Genomic DNA, 24,654 nt, shown 5'->3' with positions numbered 1-24,654 from the left:
ATAATTATTAAAAATAGTTTGTGGCCCACATTACTGGTTGGAGGCACTAACTCAATTAGTAAAATTAAATTTTTCATCCACTCCAAGCAATACAAAATATCTTTAATACAATTCTAGTTGAATTGTTTTTCTCATGCACAAGAAAATGTTAATTTGTTAAATAAATCATTTAATAACATTAACTTTCAACTTTTAAGAAAAGTTTTTTTTTTTAACTTTTGTTAAACACACATATGCACATATATAGCAGGCAACATCCACTGTATACATCAGCTTCATAATCATTCTTTCCATGTCTGGGACTGTAGCGAGGATTTTAGAAATAATGCAGGGTTTATGTGATTACACTAGTAGTATTACGGGTATGCTATTTTATTTTTGCCAATTTAAAAAAAAAAAAGTGTTACAATTCAACTCAGTTTTATTTACATAGTGCTATTTCAGAAGTTACGTCACTGCACTTTTCATAGAGCAGGTTTAGACCACAGACTGCATATAAAAAGGTTTCGACAGAGACCCAATAATTCCCACTATGAGTTATGAAGGCTACATGGAAGCAAAGAACAAAGCAGCCAGGTCCAGGTATTCAATTTTTCAATTATTTTATTCAATCTGTAAAACAAAAAGACTAGGTGGAAACATTTTCTCATCCTCAGCAGGGGGGGCTCCATGGCAAACATGAGCAGAGAGGGGGCTCCCATTCATCCCACTCACTGTAAAATGTGTAGTTCTTACATGAGTTAGTTTTAAAATGCTAACTGTCCCAAGATTTGACGTGTGGAAAAAATCATATCAGTTGTAACATAAATCTGACACAATGAAAGTCTTAAAACTAGCTCTCACCCACTTCAAGACAACGATAATAGCTGGAATGATCCAGACAGGTAAGTTACTCACCAATGCGGTCAACATCACCCTCATTCAGAAAGTGCCTCCTGCTGTCACAGTGACTGGTTCAGAGGCTGCCGGGAAGAGAGGTTCATCAGCCTCAATGATTCACCTACTAGAAAGTCATGTATCTTGGAGATTTTCCCTTCCCCAAACAGTCTATCACCATTACTGTTTCTATTATTGACAGGGGGGAATAGATAGTGACTGATTTTGTTCTGATAAAGTGTCTTGATAGTAAATATTTGAAGAAATGACTACAAAGTATGATATATTTGTCAACTATTTCTTCAAATGACATTAAATGTTTACTGTCACGATTGTACATCTCTCAAATGTTTTTAATCCTTTTTCAGTGCAAACCCCCCCATCAGACCTTCCCCATATATGACTAAAGAGTGAGAGAGCTGCAGTTACCCCAAGGTAATTTCTGACTTGATGCCAAACAGCAATCGTATTTCTAACCATAGGGGTTTTTTTTAGTCTTTTGAAGTTTTTTAACATTAGCCAAAAACAAGTAAATGAGAAAGGGTAAACTCAGTATGTGTCCTTCCATCTCCCTCCATAAGAGGGCTTCCTCCTCTGTAAAATAGAACAACAGCATTCTCATATGTGCTGCCCAATAATACCAAAGGGGATTGGGGACCTAAGACCCCCTCTGTCATAGGGTAAGTACAAAAGTGTACCTGGGGCGTCTGTTGTTCCACAAAAACCTGATGAAAAGTTTCTCAAGTGAGAGAATAGGTTACTGGGTGGGGGAAATGATAAGAACAAATACAGCAATTTGGTAATAATTTGGCTCATTTTAAGAACATTTATTTTCCCAATTAATTATTAATTCACTCTAACTTCTTATATTGTGACAGTAAACCTACCTACCTAATGACATTGGTATAGATATCCATCTATCTATTTGAATTTGAGATTTCCTGCATCACTGGTCTGTAATTGGTTTCTACAATATTCTCAAGACATGGCACAATTATTTTAAGACACAAGTATTTTATAAAATCAACATTTTTGAATTAAGTTATTTCTTCAGCTGTATTTTGCCTGTCTGCATGTCTTAAGAACATAATTGAGGTTTTGGATGCATTCATCTAACAGCCTAAAATCGTTCTAAAAGTCTCAATTTGCTCCAACAAAGCTGTGTTTAAGAAAGATTATAACGTCATCCGCATATAAAGCCAGACGGTGTTCCTGCTGTCCAATGGTTATTCCAGAGATCCTGTTGTGGGTTCTCACTGCAGTTGCTAGTGGTTCGATTGCCCTTGGCTACACCCTCACTTTATCAAGATAGTTTTTGAGAAGGTACCATTAGTCAGTATTTCTGCCTATGGTTCTGTATAGAGCAGTTTTATCCAATTACAAAAATTCTCAAGGCCAAAACGCTTAAGAACTTCAAACAGGTAGGGCCATTCGACTCTTTTGAAAGCTTCTTCAGCATCCACTGACAGTAAAGCAGCCCCTTTTGATAACAGAATATATTTAAAACCCTTTTAACATTATCTTCGAATTATTCCTTCTAGTCATGCTAAAATCACAATCACAATTACGCAGCACCTTTAGATCTGTTTTTAGAAGACTTGTTGGCATCAGATTTTCACATTTATTGTTTGGTTTACCCACTTTCGGAAGCAGAGTAATCAAGGCTCCTCTTAAGGAGGAAGGTAGTACTCCATTGTGAAATGATTCTTTAAACATTTCTAAATGTCTAAACCTATTTTTAAACTCTATACATTTCAATGGGTAGACCACCAGGCCCTGGTGTTTTCCCCATCTTTAAACTATCAATTGCTGTAGATATTGCTTCCCAACTTTTCTCTTTATCTAAATATACCTTAAGCCCTTCTGGTACCACAGGTAAATTCATTCCATTCAAAAAAAATTTTAATTCTAATTTGTTACTTCCGAACTACAAAGTTCCTCATAAACTTTTCTGAAAGCATCATTTATTTGGAGTAGATCTAAAATGGTCTCTCCTTGCTGTTCCATACTGAAGTAATCAGCCTTCCTACTGCTTTATGCACCACGCCAACACCTTACCTTAATAAAACATTGCTAAATGCTCCAGAGTTAATCAAGACTATTTTTCATCTGAAGTCCCTGGACATGTGTCCCATAGTTAACCATAAAAATGTACATTTATATTTAATCAGGTTTTTCCAACTCAACAAGTTATATTTTGCTAATATTGGGCAATGATGAAACCATATCAATCACTTGTCAAGAACTTTTAAGTGTTTGTTCACAGAGACTGTAATGGTTTTAGTGTAGTGGCACAAGCCTGTGACAAGGTTGTTAAACAATTAGTGATGTGTGAAATTACCAGAGTAGGCCTACATCTAGCTGCCTCTGTTGACATGTAATCTCTAATTAACCTAAAACAGAAAGATTGAATTTGACCCTGACAGACCCTTTTCACTTGATGTTTGAAGGAGAAAGTGAAGTCAGTCAGAATTCCAAGACGGGCTCCTTGTCCTCAGATGCGACCTGTAGCCAAAGACATCTGGCTCTATATTAAACCAAGAGCTAACACTGAAGTTAACACTGCCTCGGTGCGGACTCTAAACATGATGAATGAAGATTTTTAATAAAGTTGAGAAGAGAAAAAAAGTGAATGGCGTTGACGCCTCTCTCTCCGCCAATCTGCTCTCCGTAAATCTATAACGTCATCACGTCAGCGGCGTGGTTGACCGTCACAGTTCAGCAACATGGCGGCGCACAGGCTCTCTCCATCACTGAACAGGCTGCTGTTTGCCGTAAAGGTGAGTTGTTCACAGAGTGACTGCGCAGCCTGAGCTCTCTGAACTAACCTAACGTCGTGTGTTTACCAGCAGCACGCGAATGACGTGACAGTGTGAGCACAGTCCCTTACCAGCTAATGACAAGTCAGTTAGGACAGTCCTCAACGTTCTTGACGCAACTGGCATAAAGAAAACACACACATGGACTTTCCGTAGATTAAATGATAGGAGATAGTAACCACATTGTTAAAATTGTGAAAAAGAAAACGCAACAGTTCCAAACGGGTGTATATGTTCTCTTCTTTATTTGTTTTAACGGCCAAAAGGTCAATAGGCGACAGCATTTTAAATGTAAGGCGTCAATTTAATTTTCCAAACAACCTGAAACTTATTTTCTTCAGACTTCTGAGTCTGTCTTCAGTTGACTCTGGACCAGCAGGACGTTTTCCCAGCTGATAAACACTGTAAACTTAATGCTGTTTAATTCTAACACAGCCTGCAGAGGGAGGCGTGAAACATGTCCTGCCACTTTTGTAAGGATTGGACAAACCATTTATGATTTCTAATCTGATTTGTAATATGCCTCGTCCACATTTTTGCATTTGTAGTACCTCCAGGTAGGGGAGATCGGGGTATGTTGTCACACTTTTCACACGGTCTAACATTTACTGGGCCCCATCCATCACAATTATATAAATGTCATTACAAAAGAAAACAGGAACTCTTGGTCACAGATTTTGTTTTCATTCCATCTTCGTAGCTTATCTCATTATGGATTTGTAGACTGTTGAAAGTGTGACAGTTTGCCCCATCGGCATGTAAGTTGCATCAGGTAAGAGATCTCACTAGATTGACCGAGACAAGACCAAGACTTTTAGGTGCTGAGACCAAGACTGAGGGATGGCGAGACCAAGTTAAGACCAAGACCAGTTCCACGCATTACATGACACACAATAAAATGTGGAACAAGATCACAGGTACTTTTCAAATTGATCTGAAAGATCCACATTCCCATTAAAACACCCACACGCAAACAGTAAGAGCTGAATTTAACATAAGCATCTTTATTTAACACTCTTTTTCCATGCTGACCATCGTGGGACAGGCGTTAATGGTAACAACACATTTTTAATTAAGGTTATTGGTTGCATTTAAAGCAAAATGTTTTACATCCAATCAAAGTTAGGATGTTAACAAATAAATCAGACAATGCAAAAGCAATTTATTGATATTCACAAAGATATAGTCTTAGCTGGTCTTGAAACAAAATCCAGAATTCTCCAAGACGAGATCAAGATTAGTCTCGAGTACTACAACACTAGTTGGAGCTGATGTGAGCAGTGGGTGGGAATGACAGCATAATTATGCAGATTTCTTTGGCATAATTCAGTCCATCAATGGGCAAATAAGGCTTGTTGTTGTAAACAGGGCTTCTCATTTGAGCACTTTGTATGTTCATTGAAATGATTCAGGAGATCAGCAAAGTGTAAATCTTTCATCCATCCAAGAGGATTTCGCCCTCTGCTGCCAGGTGGCCCCTTGATCAGGGACTAATTGCAGAATTGAAGTTGTCACGGGGAACATAAGTTTCCCTCTTAGGAACGAGCTTCAGCTCGCGTCTTCTTCTGACCTCACTCGGCAACAGACCAAAACTGTCACAAGTTCAATAAGCTGCTTCTAAAAATCGGGTGAAAAATCTTCTGTGGCAAACCGTTGTTGTTGGCGTGGCTGTCTGACTTCTTCTCTGGTTATCTTTTTCAATACCGAGTCAGGGTGCAGTAATACGGTTGTACGGTTATGTCCAATTCTTTGCTGTCCTGATTGATTTGTTCTGCAACTTCACCTACTGGGTTGCCTCTAACATAAGTCAGGTGGTGTGCTCCCTTCCTTTAAAAACACATTTCCTCATTGCAATTACAAACAGGCTTATTACACCGTCTTTTATCCTTTTTGCCACAATGCAATTCATAACACCACACTAAATTAATGACGATGTGTATGAAGTAGTGCGTGCGTGTGTCTGCTAACACACTACGTGCCTACTTTATGAGACAGTATCTCCCGCACACACACACACACTACTTCATACAGTGTCATGAATTCAGTCTTGTGTAGTCCAGGAATGTGCCTGCTGCTGGAAACTACACTGTAGCTATAAAAAACATTTACAGTTTAATTTAATATTATTTTCAGAGCTAATTTTACAACATCCCGATGTCTTTGTGTGTGTTTTTACTGTTACATCTGTTGTGACATGTGACAACTTGCCCAAAACTGACATGTGTGCTAATGTTGGCTAAATCTCATCGTCTCCTCTACTTTGTGCAAAATTATAATTTTGAATATTCAAACCTAACAGTTGTATTGTATAAAATGAAAAGTGTAAATTATTTACTTTACAAGCAAAAAAAAGAAAATGTGCTCACCTGAGTGTAGAGTGACCAAGACCACATGTGAACAGGAAGTTGACCATAGAACACAAACTCACACAAGGTGGTTATTAGAGATAGAGCTTCTAATGTAGGAGTTAAGAACAGCATGACAACTTAGCCCGCTCTCCCCCACTTATGTGGACATATCCTGGGCATTTTGTGATGATATGCTCCTTTAAGAGGTTCGTTGGTCAAGATCTTGAAAACTAAATGTAGTTGGGTGGACTTAAATTGTCCAAGAGTCTTTTTTTGTAGAGTACATTGAGCTGAACATCTGGCCGATTGGGCTCGTATTTCTGTGGAAGCATGTGCACATTATTTCCAAATGTTGGCCCAAGTTTTGCATTTGTAGCTCATTCCTGCTCACGGCTCCCGGTTCCACTGCTTTGCAGTCTGAACACTAATAATGAATGAAATGAAATGATATGGTAGCCTGATATTGTGAATCTGTATGTGTTTTGCAGTATGGCTCATTCCAGTCCAGATGCTGTGCAGCACACAGCAACGCTCAGTATTCCACTGTGTACAATCCCAGTGAAGAGGTAATGCACAGCTCTCTTCTCATTCTCCTTCTTCCTGTTTGACTGAACCCTTTATTGTATTCAACTATTAGCTGTTGACACTAAACAAAAATGTCAGTTTAATAATTGTGAGGCAAGATGTGATTTATGAAACTGAAAAGAATGGGTGTGATTTCTGAAACAAAATGGCTTGCTCAGGAGTAAAGTGAGAAGTGGAAGAAGTAGGGTTTGTGTTGCTAGTCTTTTACTGACACAAAAAAGATGGAGTAATGTGAGTCACAGAGTACGGTCTAGACCTGCTCTTTTATGAAAAGCGCTGTGAGATAACTGTTGTTGTGATTTGGCGCTATATAAATAAAATTGAAATTGAAAATTGAGTCCTAGTCGTGGCAATGATGCTCATCTGTCTGCCGTTTCCTTCCACAGACCTTTGATAAGATCCTCATCGCCAACAGAGGAGAGATTGCTTGCAGGGTAAGATAAGCAAAGGCATACACTCACTGGAGCCCCAGATGGAGGAACTTGTAAAGAAAACCCTGTAAGGCAGACGTTTGAACACTTCTGCAAAGTTATCATCAGGGCCACAGACTTTGCCTTGCTGCTTTTTTCCCCCAGTTTTGTATTGCATATCCATGTTAGCACAGATAGCAGCACAGATCAACATAATTTATAGCATTGTATTGACAGAGACTGTAAAGTGAAGCATCAGTGTTAATGCAGTGTGTTTTTCCCCTCAGGTGATCAAGACATGTCAGAAGATGGGCATCCGGACTGTAGCTGTTCACAGTGATGTAGACTCCAGTGCTGTGAGTCACTCTGTGTTTTTCCAGTGTTAAAAAGTAGGGTTGTATACAAAAATGAAAAAGCTACGTCCGGTCAAACTTTGTAAACCAGGAGGAGCATTTCCCACACCTCCGTCAGACACACTTATTACCGTGAGTTCAAGCAGCATATAGGCTGTCCTGCAGAACGTCCATGGGTGTCAGATGTCAAGTAAAAACATATTTAAAGAGGTGGTATTATGCTCATTTTCAGGTTCAAAATCCTATTTAGAGGTTGTACCAGAACATACGGTCAACAGCTTCGGTTCAGCTGTAGGCTACATGTTGCCAACCAGCTTAGCAACATAGACTGGAGCAAGAGTTTCAGAGTGGTGAGTTATTAATCTGTAACAAAAGTATCTTTCATCCATAAAGTTTTAACTGAGCTCTGTCTCTACATCACAGGAACAACTTTATGTCCACTGACTGCCTGGAGGGTAGCTAGTGTTTGGAAGGGAGAGGAGAGCTGTGTGCTGCAGCTCACTGTTTTCCCACCGGGTGTTTTTGAGGGCGTGTCGGAGTAGCTGTTTAGTGAGCATTATGACGCGTATTTACTTGTGACATCACAAGAAAGCAGAAGTAAAGACTACATACGAGCTGTTTTCAGGGAGTTTCTGTGGGAGATGGGAACTCCCTTTGGGCTAGACTTTGGGCTTTTTTCATTGGGCGGCTGTGGCTAAGGAGGTCGGAAGGTCGGCGGTTCAATCCCTGGCTCCCCCTGGTTGCGTGTCGAAGTGTCCTTGGGCAAGATACTGAACCCCGATTTGCCCCTGGCGGCAATGTGAGTGAATGTTAGTTTCCGTTTGAGTATGAATGTGTATGACTGGTGAATGCAGATGTAGTGTCAAAGCGCTTTGAGTGGTCGAAAAGACTAGAAAGGCGCTATACAAATACGGAGCATTTACATTTTTCACTTTGCAAACCTACATGCACAAAAAAGATATATAACTCGATAAAGGAGAAGGAAAAAGCCAAAAAGCATAATACCACCTCTTTAATAGAGGCATAATACCTGTATGGCAACAATGCATTTATTGTGAGCTGTCCACTTTTACATATTGTTATAGTATTTTAATATCCTACTGTTCCAATACACTTATTTTGAGTATTTCACATCTATTCAGATGATTACATAATAATATTTTCTTATTGATTTGTTTAAATTTTATTCATCCACCACATGATTACACACTGGCAAAATGTGATTAAAAAACACAGAATTTGGGAAAAGATAAAACAGAAAAAAAAATTAAAACTGATTTCATAGGGCCCTAGGAATTGAGATTGCTGTATTTCTATCGAAATCCTTGTCAAAATCGAAAAGACCAGTAGAACTCCAGTAGTTTTAGGTGTTTGTGTACTGAACACTATAAAAACAGCTTCTCTAAACCTACCACACTGTTGTAGCTTAAATCCAACTTTAAAATGCTGATGTTCAGTAACATAACTGCATCAGCCTTTCAGCTGCTTCTTCTGGGCACTGTGAAGAAAGTGGAGCGCAAAATCAGGTGGAGTGAAGAAGATCAACCATTTTAACTGAATGTCCAAGAAAAATTCTCCAAACCACTGAAACATGCCAAAATGGCTGCATGCGACAGATTTTCCTGCATGCAGTAGTAACCTCAGGCAGATGGATTTGCTGTTCTGTGTCTTCTTTTCTGCTGGATATTGTTTGACCTCTAGTGACTTGATGTCATATCAAAGACATCTGTATAATACAAGTTTTTAGAATTTCTTGTTTTGGTGTTTCCAGGACACACAGGCAGACAGCTGGTGTAAGTTCTAACAAATGTTCAAAGTGTGTCTTCATCAGTGTGTGCCAGTCTGTATCTAACTTTCTACTGCTGAGGTGACATCTGGATTTAATTTCCCTGTGTATGTGTGTTTTCAGGTTCATGTAAAGATGGCTGATGAGGCAGTGTGTGTTGGCCCCGCCCCCACCAGTAAGAGTTACTTGAACATGGACGCCATCATGGATGCCATCAGAGTGACTGGAGCACAAGCTGTAAGCATGCGACTGTTAGATGACATGCTGTGCACTTACACAAGCTCATCAAGACAAAACAAAGCTCCTCTAAACAGTGAATCATCCATGGTTATATAATCTCAAAGCTATAGCTGTGTGTTTGAAACACTTTGAAACCAATCCAATGAAGTTTTAATGATTTTTCTCTGTAAAGGTTCATCCCGGTTATGGGTTTCTCTCTGAAAACAAAGAGTTTGCAAAGCGACTGGTGAGTGATACACAGAATCAAGTACACACTTATTTTATCTTGACACACTTTACTACTATGAGTTCAAAATGAATTAATGACAAACAAATGCTAAAGTAAGAATTGATTTTTTTCTGTTAAGAAATTATGAATTTATTTTAGTCTCATTAACATTAGTAATTTGTTTTAATGAATGATCAGCAAATGTTTTAAAGAGGTGGTATTATGCTTGCTGGCTTTTTCCCTCTCCTTTATTGAGTTATATATCTTTTTTGTGCATATAGGTTTGCAAAGTGAAAAAGCTCAAAGGGAGTTCCCATCTCCCACAGAAAGCTCTGCTCTGAACTGCCTGAAAGCAGCTCGTTTGTAGTCCAGCCTTTACTTCCGCTTTCTTGTGACGTCACAAGAAAACGCGCATCATAATTAGGGTTGGGGTGATTCATTGACGTAATCGATTATGTAAATACGTCGGCGTCGACGCGTCGCTGCATCCGGTGTGGGATTATCCTGGACAAGCTCCAGCTACAAGACTGCGCCTTCGACTGTCTAAAGTTTGGAGTATTTCAGACAGACGCTCAACAACGTGCTGCTCCGTGTCCTCTCTGAACTGGAAACTGCAGCACAACTGCTGTCCACGAATATGTGAAGCAGCACGAACACGTGAAACGAAAGTATCCTGGAGCACTTTGTCTAGACGGCAGCACCGCAAATCATGTTTACTTTCTGTCGCCACACAAGCAGGGCACATTATCAGCATGAGGACACATAGTATTTCTTCATTGCCTTCATGTTAAAAGTAATTTTTGCCCTGCTGCTGTCATGGTAACGTAACGTTACACCGCGAGTCATGTAACGATCGGCTGTTTCATATTTTCTGTTTATTTAATGGCCACGTATGAGCAAGAAAACAGCTGAAACTAACAGTACAGACGATTTGTGACTGTCTGTACAGTCTGTGAGTCTTTTCAGGTGTTCATTGATGCAGAAATACATCTTATCATACTGCATTACTTAATATTGAAATCAATCCATGTCAGAAAAGTTAAGTAACCTAATTAATGTCTGTTTATTGTTATTATCACAACACAGCAGTGACGTGGAAATTTGATTCATTTTAAAATTAGCTGCTATTGTCATTATTCTAATGTGCTTCATCAGGATGATTGAATAAAATATAGATTTATTGATTAGACATGTTTTTGATATTTGTTTTGGATAAATTAGTATGTTAATAGAGTAATAGGCAACTTTTCTTTCTTTAGAATAAACAAAATTAGTCGTTAGATTAATCGACTTGAAAAATAATCGATATAATAATCGCTCTAATCATAATGCTCACCTAGCGGCTAGTCTGGCAGCACACAGTGACGAGACGTTCCGCCTGCTGCGTCTCCTCTCCCTTCCAAACACTAGCTACCCTCCAGGCAGTCAGTGGAATAAAGTTGTTCCTGTGATGTAGAGACAGAGCTCAGTTAAAACTTTATGGATGAAAGATACTTTTGTTACAGATTAATAACTCACCACTCTGAAACTCTTGCTCCAGTCTATGTTGCCAAGCTGGTCGGCAACATGTAGCCTACAGCTGAACCAAAGCCCGCCCTGTTCTGCTTCTGATTGGCTAGTAGGCCTTCACTAAGAATGTGCATGTGCAACTCCCAACAAAGATCATTTAGAGGCAAGATGCATCACTCCTTAGCTAAAACAAAGCGCTCAACACAGGGTGAAAAGAGGAGCTGCAGCAATGTGCAGTCTGACACAAATATGGTGTTTTTTGTAAATCAAACCATGTAAACCTGTTCTGGTACAACCCCTAAATAAGATTTTGAAACTGAAAATGAGCATAAAACCACCTCTTTAATGAAAGTATGAAAGTACAGAAATACATTTATGACATTTTTTTTAGGTTTTTGGGTTTTCTTGGACATGTGAAGGTTTGCCTTACTGTGCAGAGTGAACCGGCTGGCATTATATAATTGTGACAATGCTCACACATACTGGTGTGAAACACAATCCATGCTGACTCTGTTATCCACCATGTAGCGTAACAAGTGTTCTGTGGTTTGAATGCACTTAAAATTGACTGAAGTAAGTTGTGCTAACTGTGGCTAATAATGGGCTTTTCACTAGCATCTGTTTATTTTCACAAAGATATGAGCAATTGAGTAGAGGCTTATTCTTGACCTTGGGATAAGAGTGTGTGATAACACAATCGCAACTCAAGGTGCCCCCAAGATGCAGTTACAACCTGATTTTGTCACACATAAGAGAAATCTTGTTAGGATTCATGAAAAACAGTTCCAAAAGTAGTTAAAAAACCATGGACAATCACCACCAGTATTATTTTTATTATCTTTTTAGGAAGGTGGGTGATAGAAATACTAAATACAAACACACAGTGTGTTGTGAGCCAGTGGGGTGTGAGCTCTTTGTTCTGACTATAGTATTATTAAAAGTCTGACATGGTATATCTTATGGTGTTATTTTGTTGCTAGGCAGCAGAGGGCTTGACTTTCATTGGCCCCGACACCGACGCTATCCAGGCAATGGGAGATAAAATTGAGAGCAAGCTGATCGCTAAGGCTGCTAAGGTCAACACTATCCCAGGATTTGATGGAGTCGTCAAGGTACAGGCACACATACACAGCAATGCATATATGTGACAAGAACACATGCACCAGATGAATGCATTTTCGAGGGTGACTGTTGCATGAAGGGAGCACAATGACAGTTTAGTCAAGACCTATAACTGCCTCATATTTGAAACCATCAAGACAAGTCCTACTTGACAGTATGGTGACAAGCCAGTTTAAAGCATGGAGACAGGTACTGCACTGTTGCACAGTCGTACAGTTATGCTGTGGTTCATCATCAGTAACCATAAACTCCTCTCTGTGTCAGAGTGCGGAGGAGGCTGTAAAGATCGCACAGGACATTGGTAAGTCATCACTTCTCACAGTGAAAGTGTACAGTATGTGTGACGGAGCTGAATCCCACTCAGTTCTTATACTGCAGAAATGATGCCCCTATCTATCTGTTCCCACATCCCCTTCTGTCTCTCACCCAGAGGATGTGTTCATTATTATGAAGATTAATTATTGATTTATTATCTATTTGCTCTATTTACAGTTTCAGTCAGACGTTTACATGAACTTGTACGGGACAATAATGTCAAGACAGTTTGGGGATATGATGATTTCTACAGCTGGTGTATTTCTATGGGGAAAGACTTTTGCACAGTTTCTGTGTTTTCTAAAGGGTCAAAAATGTACATCCAGCACAGCTAAACTTTATTGTACTTTTCTAGCTCTTTTCACCTCAAGCAACCGCTTTTGGCAGCCATAGAGCTTCTGGCAGAATTCTGGTTGAAGTTGTTTTGGCAGTAGTCTACCCAAATGTGTTGATTTTCTTGCTTGAATTTGTCTTTTCAAGGAAGTCCGCGTATTTTCCATTGCAGAAGCTTAGTTTTAGCTTGATTTAGATTCCACCAAAATTGGGTTCATTGTCCAGTTGTATCTATGATTTATCTAGATGGCCAGATGAATTCTTCATTTCTCCATCCACTTTATGCAAAGCACCAGCTCCACTAGCAGCAACACAGCATGATACTTCCTCCACCATGTTTGATATTAGGCCACCATAGGCCTACACAAACATCATTAACATTATATTATTATACCAACTCCATCAAATACCATGCAAATATAAACCCATATTAATGCTAATGACAAATGCTATCAAAAATATCATTGAACATCTGAATCCTGCCTCCACAAACTAAGAGTGCAGAGTCCACATCTCTGTATACCGTCATTCTCTTTAGAGTAGTGTCTGGTTACACCTTCATGAGCTGCAAGAAAGAATTCTCTGAGCACACCCTCACGCTCTCTCACTGTCAGCAAAGCTTCTTTGGCCTTTTCCTTGAGTGACATCGCCTCCCACTTTGGTTGTCTTTTTGCCTGGTCCTTCATCTTCAGCTTTTACTCGTCAGCTTGCCACAGCCAGTGAAGTTTAGACAAGCGTTTGAAATAATTAATGTAAAAATCATGTTGATTTGGAAAGCTGTAGGAGGTTCATGTAGCGGACCCCTGTGTGTTTGTGTGTGTGTGTGTGTGTGTGTGTGTGTGTAAAACCTATTAGTTTTATTTTTAAGTACATATCACAGGGGGGGGGACAGTTTTAGAAATCATTACAATCCTCAAACTGCCATGGCATAAATGTCCCTTACATTTGACTGTCTCTTTAGATAACTGACTGGAGGTACTTGTGGCCTGATTTGTTAAAGCAAGGTGAAACTTCACTTTTACAAATGCATCTTTACAATTGTGCTGTTGCTTTATTGTTGCTAGGCTACCCAGTGATGATCAAAGCATCTGCAGGAGGAGGAGGGAAAGGAATGAGGATTGCTTGGAATGATGAGGAGACAAGGTATTATATTCCTCTTTCTGTCACATTTGTGATGTTTGTCATTCTACAGCATGTGGCAAGTTGTTGCCCTCCTTCACCCTATACACAGAATATACCATATTTACAAATATTTTAAATTAGAATAAAAGTAAAAACCATAGATACAGTTACTAGTAAGTGGAATAGTATTGTGCAACACCAGCATTAATTTAATTTATTTACGGTGGAGCTGCGGACTGAAGAAGCTGCTCTGCAGTCTGGTGCTGAGACAGCAGATGCTTCTGTATCTCTCTATATCCAGAAGGCAGCAGGGTGAACAGGCTGTGGCTGGGTGGGTACTGTCCTTTAGTATCCTTTGGGCTCTGCAGACACCTCATCTCACCGATATCACTGATGCTCTGGAGATGGGTATCAATGATCTTCTGAGCAGTTTGAATCACCTGCTGCAGAGCCTTCCTATCTGGTGCTGTGCACATCCAATGGCAGTTAGTGAGAATAACTTTTACAGAGGAGAAATAAAAAGCATCGTGACTGGAAACAAGAACTTGGCACAGATATTTTGCCTTCTGAAGTTTTAGGATCTTTAAGGAAATATAGCTGTTTCTGATCCTTCACCAGCGTGGAGATGTGAGACGATCATGTCAGGTTCTCTGTGATGCTGATTCCCAGGAACCTAAAACTGTTCACCTGCTCCACCTCAGCTCCACTGATTTAGAGAGGAAGTGTGTGTGTTTATCTCCTTCTTCCTAAAATCAATGATCAGCTCTTTGGTTTTGCTGACGTTAAGCAGTAGGTTGTTCTCTGTTCACCACTCTGAAAGATTGTTGATTTCCTCCCTTTATGGCATAAGTCTCATCGTTGTTTGAAATCAGGCCGATGATGGTGGCGTCGCCTGCAAACAGAGTTCTCTCCATGTTGCTGGTTGCAGTCGTGGGTGGACAGTATGAACAGGAGGGGCTGAGCACACAGCCCTGGGAGGCTCCCAGTGTTGAGCACTAGAGTGGAGGAGGTGTGACCGCCAATTGGAAACGATCTGCGGTCTGTTTGTGAGGAAGTCCAATATCCAGTTGCAGAGTGTAGTACTCAAGCCCAGAGGGGTCAGTTTATTGGCCGAGATTGTGTTGAATGCTGTGCTGATGTAGGTGTGTGAGGGCAGTGGAGGTCAGTCACTACTGCAAAACTGTGCATTGCAAAATAGTAGCACAATGACTGCTACCAAATACAATCACTACTCCTGCAGCATATTTTGGACTTAAAAAACTTGAAATGCTTCTGAAGGTTTACTCTGCTTAAGATACAGATACTACATAAACTAGTAAATCATCTCCTTCAAACCCCGGAACTGCTGCATCACCGTCTACTCCTGCTTCTGCTTTATTATTCAAGATCCTGTGTCTGTTTACTACCACTACTACTACTACTACTATAGATTACTGAAAACAACTTGTATTTGCTACCTTTTGTAGCTGATGCAACATCTGTTCTATTCTGTTACAGGGACGGTTTCCGGTTCTCATCCCAGGAGGCAGCATCCAGCTTTGGAGATGACAGGCTGCTTATTGAGAAATACATAGACAACCCCAGACACATAGAGATACAGGTATAGCACACGTCCACTCAGTGGTCTGATGTCATTTAATATTGTCACTGTGCACACACACACACACACACACACACACACACACACACACACACACAGAGTGTATATGTATATCTCACAACAATAACTGTTAAAAAAACAGCTACTTTGACTTGTGCTTCTTGTAGGTGCTGGCTGATAAACATGGTAATGCTCTGTGGCTGAATGAGAGGGAGTGCTCTATCCAGAGGAGGAACCAGAAGGTGGTGGAAGAAGCTCCCAGGTTAGCTAAAAACTTTGCTCTTGACAATGTTTGAATTGAAATCAACACGGGTAAATTTAACCAACTTGCTTTTTTCACAAGAAGGTCGAAACTTTGTACTGCTAATACAGCAACAACAAGCAACGGACAACTTTAATGAGGTTGAAACTCAGATTTCAGGCAAGGATGGATGGTAGATATGTTCGTAATCTCAAGGTTCAGTATGTGGACTGTAAAATAGTGCCAAGTAAAAAACTGTGGCCAGCAGCCGTCATGATCTTCAGCAGTGCAGTTACACCAGAGTTGCAGCCATACAGCACATTACTGCTTACATTTAATAACTTACTTTCCATACTTTCAGACTCACTTACTAACCGCTTAGCCAGCATCATAGACAGCTTTAAGTTTTTGAGTTGATGTAATCTGTACTCTTGATTCAGTAAGACTGCAATAAACTGTGAGAACAGTTTATTTATCTAATATTTTCTTTGGTTCATCTATTCAGTTTCATTGCTAATACGTTAGGAAACATAAACTCAACAGAATAAATCTGACCTCACCCTGTATCAGAGGTCACGGCATGTTAAAGTGCAGGGTCCAAAGGTAACATTTTTTGCCACTGATCCGATCTGGCAAGTTGGTCAAGAATCTACTGGCCTGAACAAACTCTGAATTCTTACATTTGTGACTTTTTAGTATGTATCTAATTCCACAGCTTGTTCAGTCCCAAGCTGTGGAATTTGTTTCTATTAGACTCTCCGTTTGCCCCACTGAGGTGATTCTGAGTGTCTAGTGCCGTGTCTTCTCCAGTACGTTCCTGGACCCAGTGACACGGCGGGCGATGGGTGAGCAGGCAGTGCAGCTGGCCAGGGCTGTACAGTACTCTTCTGCCGGCACCGTGGAGTTCCTGGTGGATTCTAAGAAGAACTTCTACTTCCTGGAGATGAACACAAGACTACAGGTCCGTGCAGGGCAGTGTGTATGTTTGGGGGGGGGGGCAAAGAATCAGCCAATTAAATAGGATGCATCACAACACAGAGGAAGCAGAGTTTAGAGTATTCATAATTAAACTACAGTCAGCCCTAGGTTAACAGGCTGCCCCAAGAGAAATATAATCTTAGTTTTTCCAGAGCTTTCAATTACATCTCACAGCCTTCATCAGTGCATAAAGTTTGACTAATCCATCATAGTTAAAGGTGGATTAGTCAAACTTTATGCACTGATGAAGGCTGTGACATGTAGTGTGTCTGTGACGATTGAGCAAACTCCACCTGTTGCTGAAATACCTGGAAAAGGCCAGTAATTGTTCCTTTCACTCTCAACAAGCACACTACATCTTCTCCGTTTGACCTTTGACCCCAGGTGGAACATCCAATCACGGAGTGTATTACCGGCCTGGACCTGGTGGAGCAGATGATCAGGGTTGCCAAGGGTTACAAACTGCAGCACAAACAGGAAGATATCCCAATAAACGGCTGGGCCATTGAGAGCCGCGTCTACGCTGAGGTGTGTGTGTGTGTGTGTGTGTGTGTGAGAGATGCTCATCATGAATGGGTGTTAAGGACTGTATAGAGTTTTCTCTCAGTATAACCAAAGAGCGAGCGGGAAACGGCAGAGAAAAAACAGCAGCAGCTGGAAGTACACTGACCACAGGAACTGCTGTAGATCCACTGACACACTGAACACAATGATCAAACCGAAGACAAAACATAAAAAGAATGAGCAAAGTCTGCCCACAATCAATCATATAAAGAGCATTCTTGAAAGACAGGCTAAAATAATAAACATATTTAATGGCCTGTAGTGTTCGACTGCAGTGTTGGTGGAAAGTCTAGATAAAATCAAAAACATAAGATTTCATGTACAAGATTGATGGTTATATCAATCTACTTTGATATAGATATGTTATATTGATGTAACATTCTGCTTAGTGCTAGTGAAGTGAAGCCTGAAGTGTTTGTGTTCTCTGTGTTGTCTGTTGTGTTAGGATCCTTACAAGTCTTTTGGCCTTCCTTCCATTGGTCGGCTGTCTCAATACCAAGAGCCAATCAACCTCAGCAATGTAAGTGTGTGCGCAAAATGATATAAGATTGATTATAAGATTGGTGTAACACACAACGACATCATCTGTCTACGTCAAATTAGAGCTACATCAGAGAATAACATTCGGTCCTCCTCAGATACTTTTGCTATTTTTTAAAATGATATTGTCCTCACACCCACTCCACCCGGTCTCCCTGAGAGACTGGCAAGTGTCCTGCCAATGTGAACATTCGCTCATCTGCTCCTCGCCCTGTCAGGTCCGTGTAGACAGCGGCATCCAGGAGGGAAGTGACATCAGCATCTACTACGATCCCATGATCTCTAAGGTCAGACAGTGATTTATTAAATGTAGAAAGGTTTCTTATTTTTCTTCTTATGGTCACAGCAAGAAAGTTGATTACAAAATGCCACCATTCCGTAAGGGTTTGTGGTTCAGCAGTTATTTCCCCTGCTATCTATTTGTAGTTGGTTACCTATGGAACGACACGGGCTGAAGCCCTTGCCAGGATGGAGGACGCTCTGGACAACTACGTTATCAGAGGTACATCAACAGATTTCACCGTGAACATCAGCTAAGAGTCACTTTCTAAATCTGAAGCTCTTTTTTCTTTCGGTTTTGAACTTTGGTAATCTTCTCTCCAGGTGTGACCCACAACATTCCCCTCCTGCGGGAAATCATCACCCACCCTCGCTTTATATCTGGTGACATCAGCACCAACTTCCTGCCCGAGGTTTACCCCGACGGCTTCAAAGGACACCAGCTGAATGAGGACCACCGCAGGGAGCTGCTGGCCGCGGCAGCAGCGCTCTACATCACTGCTCAGCTCCGTTCACAGGCATTCCTGGACGTCCTGAGGTGAGGACGCCAGTAAGCTTGATGTTGTGCGGGGCTACAAGGGGTCTAGTTTGCTATCCCTTCCCTCAAAAGCATCCATAGAGCCTCACTACAGACAGGCCAGATGTTTTATGATTATCAACATGGTGCAAACTGAGATGAAGTTAAAAAAGCCAACATCAGCATGGCTGACCCGTTTTGATTGGCTGGTACTGTTGCAGAGCTCTACGCTTACATTCATCATTTTTTTGAGAAATAAGAATAATGCATCTATTGTTACAGTAAACATAATTTATTCAAGTAAAAACTACAACTCAATAGATTCAGCTGAAAGGTGAGAGGACCCAAACAGTTTTGATGATAAAGATACAACTCTGTTCATTGCAAAATACATTTATATGCTTGGTGTACATGTTAAATATATATTCTTAGTAGCAGATGGTATGAAATGTTGATTATGTATCTGGCATAGTTAAAACAACAGTAGACTGTTGACTTTGGCACACCTTATTTTTAAAAAACTTTCCCTAAATACTGGAGGTCCTGATTCAGATCTATTAAGCTTCTAACCTTAAATTATTGCTGATAGGAATGAAAGTTTAACTTGGAGAAAAAATATTCAGCAACACCTAGAATCTAGAATGTGGTAACAGTTAAGTATATTTAGGTGACACGGTTGAAATAAATAGGGTGTTATTCAACTACTACTAGGGGCCAAAGCTCTCAAGCTTCAAATGAGGTGTGTGTGTGTGTGTGTGTGTGTGTGTGTGTGTGTGTGTGTGTGTGTGTGTGTCGCAGGGTGTCCTCTGCCCCTGTGGAATGTAGCCACTGGGAGCTGTGTGTGGAGCTGGCAGACGGATGGCATTCTGTGGAGGTTACCAAATCAGGAAATGTTTATACTGTGAGTATTTAATGAGCATCCATGAACTAATTAAATATATTAATATCTGTATAATATAAATATTAAAAAGGTAGTAAAGTCAGATCAGTGTGCGCTAGTTTTTTTTTTTATCTTTTCATATTAATATCTGTGTTATTGGTATTGAGTGTCCTGCTCTACTGGAAAGATAAGACGGTCATAATTAAAGCAGTGGTGCTAATCTGTGTATGTAGAGAGTAGATTAAAACACGGTCATGTTATCAACTGTCAAAACCCATGCTCATGTTGTAGAAGAAGAAAATAAAGATCAGTTAGCAGGGAGTGATGTGACTACAGTCCCTGTGTAGACCTACAGCAGGATGTCACTGGTAATGAGTCTGAGGAATCAAGACACTTAACAATAACTTGTGTTTGTCTCTGTAGGTGGAGGTAGATGGAGGAAAGGTGGAAGTCAGTGGACAGTGGAACCTGGCGTCCCCGCTGCTGCCACTCACTATCAACGGCACACACAGGATGCTGCAGGTAACACACACACACACACACACAGGTTCAAGTTGTTACATTATATCATATCTTTTTAAATGTCAGTATCGGGGGGAAAAAAAATTCACCAGTGTTTACAAAGGTTACCTTAAGTGCAGATGATATTTTATCTTTTTGTTTTAGTGTCTGTCCAGAGATGCTTCAGGAAAGATTGTCCTGCAGTACCTGGGCACATCGGTAATGTCTGCAAGGAATTACATGGTCACATACACATCATCACACAGGCTCCTGTCTCTCTAGTTCTCATGCTAGCTAGGTGGGCTATAGTGCAGCAGAGTGTAGTGTTAGCTCCCTCACTCCCACAAAGACAAACAATGTTGTGGTCATTTTTACCTCAGTCAGAGGCATCGAAGGAGGAAATCGGATCACAGAAATCCCATAGGGTTCTACAGCTACTTCTGTATACATTACAAATGGTAAATGGCTGCTGAAATAAATGGCCTACTAAAGCTTTAAGATGAGGTTGCTTGTTTTAAATGTGTCATTAATTATTCCCTAAATTAATTTTTATTTATTTGTAAAGTGACTTTATATAAACAAATAAATATGGCCTCCAAACATGCCCATAAAGTAGATTTATTCAATGCTCAGATCCAGTAAGTTTTATGTAAAGAGCCGCCTGCAGCAGAGATGTTGAGCAGTGACAGAGGTCTGTGGGCTCACTTCTAAATATCTCCACACCAACAGATTTCTTTCATTTTCATACTTGCTGACTCAAGTGACATCATTTGATTTATCAGACTTTAACAGCCCCCCCTTGGAGGCACCGAAGGCTTTATACTACTTCACTACTTTCAAATATGAAGTAGTATGTAGTATTTTGCATATTAGAACTTTTTAAGAGGCACATTTTACATTAGTGACGATTGCTCATTCATTACACTATAACGTATTAATCCTTGCACCTAACTGTCTTTGAACATGTTAATTTCTTTTTTTTTGTATTTGTTATTATTTTGTAAACCATAGCACTGAAGAAATGCAATTTAATTTTGCTGTGTACTGAATATTGTATATGGAAAGAATGATAAAGTGGACCTTGTATCTTGTAGCCTATACCTTAAGACCCGTCATCTTTAAGAGCAACTGCTCTTTGTTTTATTGGAAATCATTTCCTCTTGATTATATTGCAGTACAAGACGCCTCCTTCCTGTGTTTCTCATACTCTGTATTTTTATGTAGTTTAAGGTTCGCGTTCTGACCAAGCTGGCTGCAGAGTTGAACTCCTATATGCCAGAGAAGGTTCCGGAAGACACCAGCAGCATCTTGCGGTCACCGATGCCCGGCACAGTGGTGGCTGTGTCCGTCAAGCCTGGAGATACGGTAACACATCCTAATATGTGGTTAGGATGAGGTTAACAACATACCTGAAAGCTGCATACGACAGCATACAGCATATAGGGCTGCTCGATTTAATATTGAGATCACAATTATTTAACGATTGCTCATGGAGTTGACGGCTTGTTACGTTACGTAGTGCTGAAATTTCAACTGTGGTGTTCTGTCAGGAGATACAGTGACTTTAAACTAATGGAGAGGACAAAAGTACAAATAATATGTAATCTGTTAAGTTATGAGTAGAGGAAAAGTCCGCTAGCTGCTAGGCTAATTTATGCAGTGTAAAATAAGATAATAATGTTGACTAACAAGTGATAGCAGTTATAACCCCGATCATGTTGGCTCAGGCTGATCTAAACTTGCCACAGCCTGGCTGAGAGGGAGTTGGGGCTTTTAGGGAGGAGCGGGAGCCACAGCTGTGAAGGGTCAGGGGTATGCTGGATTTATAACGCAGGACAAAACCAGAGCACAAAATGCGGCAAAAAACAGTTTTATCTTGATTGTCTTTGATCAACTTTTGAAGCCTAAATCGGGATTGAAAATAAAATTAGACATTTATAGACCTACAGTGATATTTTAGACAGTAGTGTGCTTCCCTTTCTTGTCTCCACAAGCCAATGAGCTAGTGGCTGTGAGCCAGACCTGATCACCCAACATTGAACCTCATTAATGGTCATGTGGCTAAACTGAAAGCCAGGTTCCAAAATCAGGTGGAAAGCCAGAAACCAGAAGATCGCAGGCTGTTGTCGCAGCAGACCAATGCTCAATTGTTTTGGAGTGACATGTTCGACTTTCACAGTGGCATTTTCAGGTGTCCACTTACTTCTATAATACATACCTTTGGTGACAGCCCTCTTGGTCAATCCAAGCTGTAAATGAGTAAGCGGTGGTTATTGTAGTGTCGGTGCCACGATGAGCTGAAAACAAATGTGACTAATCGCTCGAGGGTGCTGGTTGCCACTACTTTGTCAACATCTTCATTACATTTGGGATAAGAGGTGAGACAAGCTGTGAGTAATGCTACTAGGCTGTCATTCTCACTCTGGTCGCTCCTGTGTTTGTAGGTTGCAGAGGGTCAGGAGATCTGTGTGATCGAAGCCATGAAGATGCAGAACAGTTTGACTGCAGTCAAGCAAGCAAAGGTAACTATATACAATCGTAATAGTGGAGCTCTATTATCATGGGTGTGTTGCTCAATCAGCAGATGAGATCAGTGCATCCCTATTAATGAATATAAAGAAGCAGCAGCCAGTCCACAGAATACTGGCTGGTGCAGTCATTAGGACCTAATTAATCATGGAGGTTTGATGAAACAGACTTTCGGCTTGTGGCCTTTTATGAAGCATAAACTGATATCCTGTGTGTTTGTCCTCCCGCCCTCCAGGTTAAGAGTGTCCACTGTAAGCCAGGGGAGACGGTGGGAGAGGGAGACCTGCTGGTGGAGCTTGAATAAAACACTACCTTTTGACCTTTTTGATGTGTGACGTCAGCACCGGGATGTTTTTATGAAGACCCACGCCAGCAAACAGACTGGACAATAACCGACGCTTGATTTATCTTGCCAGTCTCCACAGTGGCCCCCAGCAGAGTTTAGTTTCCCTCACGGTGCCTCAGAGCTGAGCTACATTGGCTGTTACGGTGTCTTCTCCACATGTCGAACTCCTTCATGTTGCTTTTTTGGATGCAACTGTGCAATGAATCATTCTCCTCTGATTCTGTTTTGTGTGTTTTCTAGACCTGATTGTTAGTTTTTCTTAACGGGTCAGTCACCCACATTACAAAAAATTATTCTCATTTTACCTCATGCTCTTTGGCCTTGCAGATAGTTTTGGTTTATGTGCCAAGGTTTTGAGATATTCACATAGGAAATGCTACTTCACTACAATAGTAGGACATTGACCTTTGGTTGACAAGCTGCTTTTTCAAGTTTTTCAAGTGTCGTTTTCTGTGATTTGAGCACCAAAAAGAAAGTTCCGTTCGTCTCTGCTGTATTGGAGTGGAGTCAGAAATCTCAGACGGATAGCTCAAAATCTTGTCGGATTAAACTAAAACAATATGCATAGCTTGATACTAATGTAAGTAGGAAGAATTCTGTTGTAATTTGATTGAACTGACACTTTAAGAGAGACCCTACATATAACCAATAAAGTGCTCCTTTTTTCCACTTGTGTAACTGACTGTCTGGCTAGATCAGAAACAATAGTTAAAATAAGAAAAGTAATGCCATAATGTGACTAATAGAGAGTATATGATGCTGATGATGTAATGAATGCCTATTTTGATTACTGTTCAGGCTGTACACTGACAGGACACACAAGTAGTTGTCACTTACAGATGGGTGACAGATTAAAAGGAGACACCTGAATAAATGAGTCAAACAGCAGTGAGGAGGTCTGACAGCTGGTTGTGCTGTGCAGGGTTTTCCTGACATGGTTTGAGGAAGGGTCGCTGCAAATCAAGTTAGTCACCTAATCATTCCGTTTGCCTGCTTATGATGATTTTTGATTTCCTGCTGCTTCTTCGCTGTTTTGGGCTGCTTACCTGTCTGGTTACATTGTAACCTGGGTTCTCTGATTCAAGAGACTATCCCTCCACTGCATTACTTTTCCACATGAGTGGGGAATGAGCCCCCAGAGTAAGTCGATACGTCTTCAACACTCTGACTTGCCCAAAACATGTGCTGGTGTGGAATAACTGATAGTTTGATCCAAATATGTCTCTGATTGGCCTAACAGCAGTACCAACCCCAGCCACCGCCTGTTTATTCTGGTGCCATCTTGAAAGAGATATGGATGCATCTGCTGTCGCACCTCCAGACTGCAGAGCAGCTATATTTTAATTGGTCTGCCTCATTGATTGCCCTGATCTTAAAATTTAAATTATTGGTGTTTACTTGGGCTACTTTTAACCCTCTGAAAATGACGGTGGATCGTCTGCCATTAACATTACTGTCTTCACCTCAATGTCAAATGATTGCTTGTAATAATTTTTAGTAGCCACTTTGTGACCTGCTCTGCTCAACTCTCCATGGTGGTTTCTGAAACTTTGTTTCATGATGTTAAGCTTTGCTAGGTGATGTTGATCTCTCATGACATTGAAGCTATTGTGCTGATTAGTTTGACTAATGAGTAATTTATGTTCTACACTG

General features: G+C 40.5%; 1 protein-coding gene across 1 annotated transcript; it reads left to right on the top strand.

Moving 5' to 3' along the window:
- Positions 1-3,561: 3,561 nt before the first annotated feature.
- Positions 3,562-23,674, top strand: pcca (propionyl-CoA carboxylase subunit alpha). The gene is made up of 23 exons (XM_038737579.1): positions 3,562-3,656; positions 6,532-6,609; positions 7,015-7,062; positions 7,326-7,394; positions 9,301-9,414; positions 9,590-9,643; positions 12,115-12,246; positions 12,521-12,557; positions 13,969-14,047; positions 15,524-15,626; positions 15,794-15,888; positions 16,678-16,828; positions 17,230-17,373; positions 17,855-17,929; positions 18,168-18,236; positions 18,376-18,451; positions 18,553-18,766; positions 19,544-19,646; positions 20,049-20,147; positions 20,292-20,345; positions 21,351-21,491; positions 22,571-22,648; positions 22,891-23,674. Exons 1-23 carry the CDS (start codon positions 3,603-3,605, stop codon positions 22,957-22,959), a joined length of 2,136 nt encoding a protein of 711 aa, XP_038593507.1. The 5' UTR covers positions 3,562-3,602; the 3' UTR covers positions 22,960-23,674.
- Positions 23,675-24,654: the final 980 nt, after the last annotated feature.

Source organism: Micropterus salmoides, unplaced genomic scaffold (assembly GCF_014851395.1).
Source record: "Micropterus salmoides isolate LMB-PRFRI ecotype aquatic unplaced genomic scaffold, ASM1485139v1 Ms_hic_scaffold_22, whole genome shotgun sequence".
Taxonomy (NCBI): Eukaryota; Metazoa; Chordata; class Actinopteri; order Centrarchiformes; family Centrarchidae; genus Micropterus; species Micropterus salmoides.
Note: the sequence above shows the minus strand (reverse complement) of the source record. Positions and strands in the feature narration are given on the sequence as shown.